The sequence below is a fragment of the Nicotiana attenuata genome, chromosome 6 (genome assembly GCF_001879085.1).
Source record: "Nicotiana attenuata strain UT chromosome 6, NIATTr2, whole genome shotgun sequence".
Taxonomy (NCBI): domain Eukaryota; kingdom Viridiplantae; phylum Streptophyta; class Magnoliopsida; order Solanales; family Solanaceae; genus Nicotiana; species Nicotiana attenuata.
Genome location: NC_031994.1, coordinates 37,076,365 through 37,087,100, shown reverse-complemented (window position 1 = coordinate 37,087,100; position 10,736 = coordinate 37,076,365). Strand labels below are relative to the sequence as shown.

Genomic DNA, 10,736 nt, shown 5'->3' with positions numbered 1-10,736 from the left:
GATGTTTAGCTTATGATGATCAGCGGATCTCATAATTCCCTAATGATAGGTGGTTGTGAAGCACACGTGACTGAGATCTATCTAATGTATGGAAGGACTTCATCAAATTATCATATGATATAAATATTTAGTGCGGATAAATTCTTATCATATATGCTAAATATTTATGACTTTCAGTAGATTCTTTTTACGAGAAAAAAAAAATTCATAACATTCTTATAAAATCACGGATTATGCTGGGTAAACGACAAAGTCAAAGTGAAGTCTGTTAAAGTAAATAAAATTACATGGAAGTTAAAATATTAGAATAATTCGTTGATTACCTTTGAGGTAGAGGAAAATGAGGTTTTACGTATATACCTCTGAAGGTATTATATGAGACTCGAATATTATCTCATATGAGTCTTGCATTAACCTTTTTGAATTGCTAAATTTACACTCCTTTTAGCGATGTGAACTTAGAAAAGTCAATCTAGGATTCCTTAAGTATATTTCTTTTTCTTTATAAGTTATCACGAAAACATCAATTTGAGAATATAATTGGAAGAAGTTACGAGAATGTGAACTGTATGAAAATTTGAGCCTTGAGCAAATAAGTATAATTTTATTGAATTAAAAAACTCTATTCTTATATAATTACTGTTATCTAAGATATCTACGTCGACTTTCAACTTGTCAAGTCACGCATGCAATGGAGACAACTCTTCTCTTCTTTTTTATACTTTGAATATTTCTTCGACCGTTTGCTTCAGGTGCTCATCATATCTGAATATAAGAGACAAGAAGCCTCATTTTCAGTAAAAAAACATTATACAGTAAAATTTCTCGAATTAAGAAATCTTGGGATGGAAATTAAACCTAGCTAATTTTCTGAGAGATATGCTAAATGAAATGTCCCTTTTCGTCTCTTTTTCAGTTAATATAGTTATCTGTGTTAAGGAACTAACGGGGAATGAAGTTAAAGTGAATTTTCTTTAGCAAACTTATGGAATTGGATTAAGGGTCCTAATTAATTTCCTCTAATCAAGGAATGTTAATTATATGTACTTCAAATCAAATTCTTCAACAAATATATATACAAAACTCTTTAAGCTTTTTTCGCTGTAATTTCTAGATAAAGAAAAAAAATGGACTTTACTAAAATTTTCCCTCATCAGTCCATGGCCAAAAGCTTCTTGCGTTAAACTTAGACCAAGTTTGGCAATAAGGCAATAGCACATATATTATTTATTGCAATGTTCATGTACTCAACACAAATTATATGCTAAAGTCAACCCTTAACCAACCCATTATTCCCTGCACAAATATCTTCATACTCAATCTTTATTGGTGCATTTGGTGTAATCTTGAGGCTTAATTTGCTTAAGAAGAAAAGTGACATCTTAATTTGTCACCATTTCTTTCAGACATTCTTGGTTTCTTTATTTTCAAGGTAATGTATACTAGCATTTCTACCTAGCTAGTACTCTTTTGCATATTGTGTAAATACTTATTACTTTTATTAAGTTATGAAAATGAAAATGGAATATTTGGTATTCTGGTTTCTCCTATTCTTGGAATTTGGGTTTGATAATGTGACATTCAGATTAGTTTAAAGAATATTTGCAAATAAGGGAATATGGATCTTTGAGTATTCTGGAAGAGAATTTATCTCATCATGGTGTTTTTAAGATTAATGTTTTCAAGTGGATATGTTATATTTTCAGTATTTTAAATGGTTTCACATTTTCTTGTTTTTTTTCTTTTTCTTGTCCATTCTATTAATGCTAGCTTCTTTTCTAATAAAGTTCAATGGATATTCACTTTTCAGTTGTTCTTTTTAATCTGTGACAATATAAACCTCTGCTTCTTTTTCCTTTTTCTTTTTTTGTTGGGGGACGGATTGGGGGTGGTCAGTGATGTGAGCTAGATTGAAGGGAGTATTAACAGGCATGCGGGAGTAGTATATACAGTTGAGAGAGTGGTACTTAACATACATAAGGAATATAAGTTAATTATTACTTTACTAGGTTACAGTTAAGTCCAATTACTTTTTAAGAAGTGTTATATACACATTTACTCGACTAAGTTTTCCTATTTGGACACTTTACGTCCTAGTCCCTAGTTAGGCATATCAGTATTTGTACAGAGTTGAGCTCTCATTTTATTTTGCTTCTTCATGGAATGAAACCTATCTATTTTCTGCTCCTTCTTAGCTGTTCCTCTTTCAATTACTGTAAATTGCTTAGTTTTTAGAATTAATTACAACAGTCAGATGAAAAACTTTGCTTGCACCTGATATATGTACTAAATTAATGAGTGTAATACATGTGGCTTACGTGTAATCTTTTATCAATTTACTATAATTAAATGATGTGTTTCCTCACAATTTCTTGGCTCTTGATGTTTATGAGTTCTTTGAGAACTTAGTTAACGTAACGCGTTCTTGTATTATTTGTTTACAAGTATAGAGAGTTAATCCCATGTGACCTTTAGCTGCATTTCTTATGGCATACTTCAGCTCAACTTTATTGCTTTGCACATACACTTGTGTATGCTACATATAGTACTATTCTTGCCCAAGATCCTATGCAATAGCCTCCCTCTCTCCCCTCTTCAAATAAGCCTACAATTACTGTGTTTTTACTTTCAAGATTTGTTCTTTACTTCATTTTACATTATATATAGGGATAATCCACTCTGAACGGGATTGCTGATATGACAAGTGGGGATTCTTTAGATGGAATGGTGAGTGAATCTATGGGAGGAAAGGCTAAAATGAGACAACAAAAGACCAGTTGCACAAGGCTTGTTACTGTTTTAACTTGTTTACAATTCTCATTTGCTGTTTATGCTACATTTCTTCTATATTACATGACCCCCTCTCTAGATTTAAGGACTAACCCAGACTTCAGTTGGACTACCCAAATCGCTCAGCAGTGGAAGCAATTTATAATCCAACCCCACGTCGTTACTCGTTATAATCAGGAAGCTAATTCACTTGTTAGACCTGAAACTCAACCAATTACTCCCTCTGAAGTCTGTGAACATGAGAAAATTGATTTTGTACAGAAGAAGTCGAACGATGCTGTCACGATCAAGTTGAAGACAGAACTTTATCAACAAGTGTTAGCTTTTCAAAGCAAGTCCCTTGGTGCTGAGACTCTTTCTGAGGTAATGTCAATGAAGTCCAAGTGGGATTTGCGCGGTCCAAACAAGCCAAAAATTACAGTAATCTTGAACCATTTCAAGAGGAAAACACTATGTGCCCAGCTTGACTCTTTGCTAGGCCAGACTCTCCCATTTCATCATGTTTGGGTACTTTCATTTGGAAGTCCAAATGAGCAATCATTAAAGAATATTGTGGACAGATATAATGACTCAAGAATAAGTTTTATCAGTTCAAGTTATGATTTCAAGTACTATGGAAGATTCCAATTGGCTTTACAAACAGAAGCTGATCTTGTATATATCCTAGATGATGACATGATTCCTGGAAAAAAGATGCTGCAAATTCTAGCACATGTGGCAGGGACAGACAAGTATAAGAATTCTGTTTTGGGGAGCATTGGTAGGATTTTGCCTTTTAGACAGAAGGATTCTAGTTTTCCAAGCTACAGGATGTTTCGATCGAAAGAAGCAGGGCTTTATTTGCCTGATCCTGCTTATAATATAACTGTGGATAAAATTGTTCAGGTGGATTTCCTCTCCAGTTCTTGGTTTATGTCTGCTGAACTTGTCAAGACACTTTTCATTGAGACACCATTCACTTTCATGACAGGGGAAGACTTGCACTTAAGGTATGTACTTTAACAGATTCCAATATTTTTCTTTTTTTTGCCAAAAAAAGTTTCACATAGCAAGTATTTTCTACTTGAGTAAAAATTACTAGTAAATCATATGTATGCTTTCATAAAGTTCATTTGATCTGTTTAACTAAGGGAGGATAATACAGTTTTGTGAGTTAGTCATATGTTATATAGTAGATTGCGCAACTTTGTTTTTATATGAATATGAATGATGTCAAATATTATTCAACTTTGTTTCATATGTTATCTAATGACTTCAATTTCCTGGAAAAAAACATGCAGCTATCAGCTTCAGAAGTACAGAAATGCTGGTTCATTTGTGCTACCAGTAGATCCAAATGATAAAGAAACTTGGGGTGACAGTGAGCATAGACTTGCCTACGTATCCGAAACAACTGTAATTTTCAAGGACGTTGTTCAAGTCCGAGATGATCAATGGTGGAGAGCACTCTCTACCGGTTATGTGACACAATGGGCAGCGATGTATCCTGAAAAAATCGATGCACTCTTCTATGCCCACTCTGTCGATGAAGTTAAAGCTCTCGCGCCTCTTCTTGAAAAGTTCAGATCAACTGTTGGAAAGAAGGCATATATTGTTGTCTCAGGAGGCAATTTTTGCCCTTGTGAAGATGCTGCAGCAGCTTTGAAATGGCCAAAGGCAGTCTGCAAAGAAAGAAGATTCAAGATTATGGATATAGGAGTTGGTGCTTTATTAGGAACTTCAAATTCGGAGGTGCCTGTTGTTCAAGCAGTGTATGCTAGCATGAAAGGACTTGTCAAAATTCATAATCCTAGCCTGGTGATAACAGTAGCTGATGCTGACTCTAATGTGAAGAAAGCTCTAAATATGGCTACAGAGACTAATACAAACAGTTCAACGCTCGTTCTTCTACCTAAATCATCGGTGCCAAAGGTTCTATGGATGGCTGATCTTCGTTCCACAGCATTGCCAAGTAAGAAATTACTGTGATTTTACGCCTAATATTTCCCTTCCCTTTTGTCTACACTTGATCTGACATTTTGACCAATGCATTTGTTATTTCAGATTGGAATAGGATGAAAATTTCGGTAAATATCATCACACAGAACAGAGCTAATTCACTAGCAAGGCTTCTCAAATCTCTCAGTGAAGCACACTATATTGGTGACGAAGTTTCTATTACTTTCAACATGGATAGAAAGGTGGATGAGGCAACTATAAAGCTTGTCAACACATTTAATTGGCCTCATGGATCCAAAATTATTCGAAGGAGAATCATCCAAGGAGGCCTCATTCGAGCTGTGAGCGAGAGTTGGTACCCCTCCTCGGATGATGATTTTGGACTCTTACTTGAAGATGACATTGAAGTATCCCCTTACTATTACCTTTGGATTAAATATGCTCTCTTGGCCTATCACTATGACCCTGAAATATCACTTCCTGAGCTCTCGGCGATCTCTCTTTATACTCCAAGATTGGTGGAAGTGGTAAAAGAAAGGCCTAAATGGAATGCAACAGATTTCTTCAAGCACATTCATCCAAACACACCTTATCTCCACCAATTGCCTTGCAGTTGGGGTGCAGTTTTCTTTCCAAAACAATGGCGGGAATTCTACGTTTACATGAACATGAGATTCACAGAAGATGCCAAGCAAAATCCAGTTCAAATCCCAAGATCAAGAACAAATGGTTGGCAAGCTTCTTGGAAGAAATTTTTAATAGATATGATGTACTTAAGAGGGTATGTTACACTTTATCCCAACTTTCCAAATCAAACGAGCTTTTCAACCAATCATATGGAACCAGGAGCTCATATCGCTGCTAAGGAAAATGTGATTAAGCATAACAAGGTTGATTTTGAGGTGCCATTGTTGAAGGAAGACTTGAGAAACTTTCTGCCAAATGGGAAAATGCCTGCAGCTTCAAAATTGCCTTCATTAAACCTCTTCAATCAGCCTGTTTCTCTCAAGGGCTTAAAGGCGGCTGGAGCAAAACTGGGGCAAGATATTCTTAAATGCAATCCAACTGAGGTAGTAGAAGTTAACCATGAGACAGGTCTGCCTTCAAATTGTGCAAGATTCTGAGAATTCCTCACTTTATCCAATTCCTTTTTTTTTCTTCCGCTCCCAAAAGTTACATCACTTGGTATAAGTGATAGTGAGGAATTAGGGCGAGAGCAAGTTGATGCACTGACTAATAATCCTTATTCTTGATGACAGAACTGAGACTTGTATAGTTACCCTTTGCAGCCAAAAGTGGCTATTTGTACCCTCCTCTTCTTTTCTATCTGCCTATATATGTATCTTTTATCGTTTTGGTAACTTAAGATTTGTACATGACATATATGACTGGATGGAGTTCGTTAGCTCCCTACAGAGATAAATAGGTACCTCTCTATTTGTACTTTTATATATTGTGCATACCACTCATTTGGTTCTGGGAAGTGAATAAAACTTCCGTATACTGGTGAAACCGGGGTAACATATACCCCGATTTACCGGTGTATCAAACGAAGCGAAGACATAACTCCACAGGATCGAAATCGACGCCAGGGACTTCTCGTATTAAGGCCCGAACGGGGTGCTCACCACCGGGCCTGACAAGACAATACCTCCCAAACTCGGAACGAGCTCCGGAGACCTCGGAAAGCATTACAAACGGTTGCACACTACTAACGGAGGACCGTGATATCCTCACCCAACAGGATATACGGCGCGGATCTCGCCCGATGCCAGTGTCATATCAGTGATTGATGTACAAGGAGGATTTTTACCTTGTATAGAATCGTACTAGGGGTAAAATAATCCGTTTTAAAGGTCAGCAGTTTGGCGCTCACCGTAGGGCTAAGGATAATAGTGGTGGTTTGATACAAGTCTCCATAACACACTCTATTTTACACAAATTCTTTAAGGTCTCAATTTCAGGTCAGCTTCAGAATGTCAAATTCTCAGTCCACTCACTTAAACATTCAGGATGGGTCTGGCCCAAAATAACAATCTGGTGCCTAGTAATGAGGTGGCCCCTGCTGATCCCAACGGGTTCCCAGTCGTAGACCCAGTCGATGCTAACTCGCAGGTGGCCATCGAAACCAACCTACCTACGACCACGAGAACAGCGTTCGCGGGGGAGACCGACCAACGGCTCGAGGAGCGCCCGAAGGCGAAGGCGACGGGGTCAGTCTGCGATTTGATCTTCGAAATGTTGGAGGTCAACAGGCGGCGATAGCGCAACTACAAAATCAGAGTCGCGCCCCCAGTAGGGTGGACGCCAAACCATCCTAGGAAGACACCCGAAAGAATGAGCAGATCACTGAAAGGGCAGGTGAACCTGAGTCCGATGTCAGACCTAAAGTAATGAAAATGCTTGAAGCATTAACAAAACGGGTGGAATTAGGTGAAAAGAAAATTGAGGCAAACGACAAAAAGGTGGAAACATATAATTCCCCAGTCGATCAAATCCCATGAGCGGCCCCAATATTGAAAGGCCCAGATTCCAAGAAATTTGTTCAAAAGCCTTTTCCTCCGAGCGCGGCACCGGAGCCAATCCCGAAGAGGTTTTTTATGCCCGATATTCCAAAATATAACGTAACCACGGATCCAAATGAGCATGTGACCTCCTACATATGCGCCATCAAAGGTAACGACTTGGAAGACGATGAAATCGAGTCAGTGTTATTAAAAAAGTTCGGGGAAACTCTGTCAAAAGGAGAAATGATATGGTACCACAACTTGCCCCCAAATTCCATTGATTCGTTCGCTATGCTCGCGGATGCTTTTGTAAAGGCTCATGCCGGGTCCATCAAGGTCGAAACCAAAAGATCGGATCTTTTCAAGGTTAAGCAAAGGGACAACGAGATGCTCAGGGAGTTCGTGTCAAGATTTCAAATGGATCGGATGGACTTACCTCTGTTTGCGGAAGATTGGGCCGTTCAGGCATTCACTCGGGTACTGAACCCCGAAGCTCCTTGGCTTCGCAACAGCTGAAAAAAAACTTGGTAGAGTACCTCGGCAGTAACTTGGGCCGACATCCATAACAGGTACCAATCAAAAATCAGAGTCGAGGACGACCAACTCAGAGCCCTTTTCGGGTCTGTTTATCCTATCAGAACTGACAACAGACCTAAGAGAGTCATCGATCATAAATCAAGGCTGGTCCGAGATCAATACCAACCGTATAGTGCAGATTGAAAGGGAAATGGGTCGGGGCGCAACTCTACAAGGAACGAAAAGAGAAGCGATTGAGGGCCTAATATTCGAGGCTTGATGAGCAAAAATGGTTTCGACAGGCCGCTCGGCGGAAGGGGAGCTCCAAGATTGTCAGAGTATAACTTCAGTGTTGATGCAACAAGCATCGTATCAGCCATTGGATGCATCAAGGAGACCAAGTGGCCTCGACCATTGCAATCCGACCCTACCCAGAGAGATCATAACCAGATGAGTAAGTATCATGGCACTCATGGCCACAGGACCGAGGACTGCCGACAATTAAGAGAAGAAGTTACCCGGTTGTTCAATAACGGGCATCTCCGGGAATTTCTGAGTGATCGAGCCAAAAACCACTTCAAGAATAGGGACTCCAACAAACAGGCCGAACAAGAAAAACCTCAACACGTCATCAACATGATCATTGGAAGGGTTGATGTCCCACAGGGACCGATGATAAAGTGCACTAAAGTATCTATTACGAGGGAAAAGCGCACCCCAGATCATATCCCGGAGGGAACCATTTCATTCAGCGACGAGGATACCAAAGGATTCGTACAGCCTCATAATGATGCACTGGTGATATCTGTGCTTATAAATAAATCTCAAATTAAGCATGTGTTGATTGATTCGGGCAGCCCGGCCAACATCATCAAATCGAGGGTCGTAGAGCAATTAGGGTTACAGGATCGAATAGTACCGGCGATTCGGGTGTTGAACAGATTTAACATGGCTTGCAAAACTACTAAAGGAGAAATAACTTTGCCAATGAATATCGTCGGGACAATTCAAGATACAAAATATTACGTGATCGAAGGGGAAAAGAGGTATAACGCCTTATTTGAAAGGCCATGGGTTCTTAACATGAGGGCAGTACCCTCAACACTGCACTAGGCACTAAAGTTCCCTACGCTGAGAGGAGTCAAGACGGTACACGGAGAGCAGCCGACCACAAAAGAAATGTTCGCAGTCGACGAGGTGATCCCAGTGCCCGTGATCTCAACATCAAAGAACACGGAGCCGAACAGGAAGGAAGAAATTAAGTAGCAATCATCGATATCGGCCCCAACCGAACCAAAAGACCGAGGAGTAGGCGAGGAGGATGATTATGGAGTTCCTAGGTCGTTCATAGCTCTCAATGATTTCGATGCCACCAAGTCGACGGTCAAGCAGCTGGAGCAAGTCATATTGATCGAACACTTACCCGATCGGAAGGTATACATGGGTACGGGGTTAACTCCCAAGCTCAGGAAAAAACTCATTGAACTTCTTATAGCTAACATAGATTGTTTCGCTTCGTCCCATCTTGACATGACATGGATCCCGCCGGAGGTAACTACTCATAAGCTGAGTTTGGACATGAATTTCCACCCGGTTAAGGAGAAAAGGAGACCACAGTCCAAGATCAAGCACACATTCATTAACGACGAGGTATCTAAACTCCTTAAAATAGGATCCATTCGGGATGTTTAGTACCCGGACTGGTTGGCCAACATAGTGGTAGTACCTAAGAAAGGAAATAAACTAAGAATGTGTGGAATTATAAAGATCTGGACAGGGCATGCCCTAAGGATTCTTTTCCTTTGCCTAACATCGATCTAATGATCGATGCGACGGACGGGCACGAGATACTCAGTTTTCTCCATGTCTATTCCGGGTACAACCAAATTCGGATGGACCAGGGAGACCAAGAGAAAACTTCCTTTATCACTAAATTCGACACTTATTATTATAACGTAATGCCATTCGGATTAAATAATGTCGATGCCACCCTATCAACGCCTAGTAAATGGGATGTTTGAAGAACAAGTAGGAAAATTAATGGAAGTTCATATTGACGACATGTTAGTCAAGTCCCTGCGAGCAGAGGACCAGTTGAAACATTTGCAGGAAACCTTCGACTTATTGAAGAGATACAATATGACGCTGAACTCGGAGAAGTGTGCATTTGGAGTCGGATGAATGTTCCTCGGGTTCATGGTATCTAATTGACGAATCGAGATCAATCTCGACAAAATCAAAGCCATATAAGACATCACTGTATTGGACAACATCAAAGTCGTTCAGAGGCTGACCAGGCATTTAGCCGCGCTGGGGCGATTCATATCGAGGTTCTCTGAATAAAGCCATCGATTCTTCTCCCTGTTGAAGAAGAAGAATAACTTTTCCTGGACCTCGGAATGCCAACAGGCTTTGAAAGAACTCAAATGGTACCTCTCGAGTCCCCCCTGCCCCACACTCCGAAGGCGGATGAACGGTTGTACCTTTACTTGGCGGTTTCCGAGGTGGCGGTAAGTGGAGTCCTAGTCCGAGAAGAGGAAGGTACGCAATTCCCTATTTACTATGTCAGTAGAACTCTAGGCGAGGCCGAAACAAGGTATCTTCCCTTGGAAAAATTAGCGCTCGCTTGCTAAGCGCCTCCAGAAAGTTAAAATCGTACTTTCAATGTCACCCTATCGCGCCCCCTTTTTCCTTTCCTCGCGGAGGGAATCGGGTTTATGATATTTTTTGGTATGGGACAACTCTTTCCTTTTGGGAAAGGGGTTTTCATTTTTTGAAGAGTCGCCACCTAACAATTTAAGGTGCGTTAGGGCACCTATAAGGTTCATTTATAACTACGTTTGGTAACCAGAGATAGGGTAAGGGCTTGAAATTATCCTAAGGGGAAGGTGTTAGGCACCCCTCAGGATCCACTAGTGTGGTTCCCGGCCAGACAGTTTTTTGTGAATTTGTACAATTAGTAAATAAAAAAGTATGGCTCAAATA

General features: G+C 39.9%; 2 protein-coding genes across 2 annotated transcripts; both read left to right on the top strand.

Moving 5' to 3' along the window:
- On the top strand, positions 1,346-6,113 carry LOC109226835. Its single transcript, XM_019391714.1, has 4 exons — positions 1,346-1,432; positions 2,668-3,779; positions 4,071-4,741; positions 4,834-6,113. The coding sequence occupies exons 2-4, from the start codon at positions 2,698-2,700 to the stop codon at positions 5,850-5,852; spliced, it is 2,772 nt and encodes a 923-aa protein (XP_019247259.1). The 5' UTR covers positions 1,346-1,432; positions 2,668-2,697; the 3' UTR covers positions 5,853-6,113.
- On the top strand, positions 8,031-9,013 carry LOC109227775. The gene is made up of 2 exons (XM_019392973.1): positions 8,031-8,797; positions 8,845-9,013. The coding sequence occupies exons 1-2, from the start codon at positions 8,031-8,033 to the stop codon at positions 9,011-9,013; spliced, it is 936 nt and encodes a 311-aa protein (XP_019248518.1).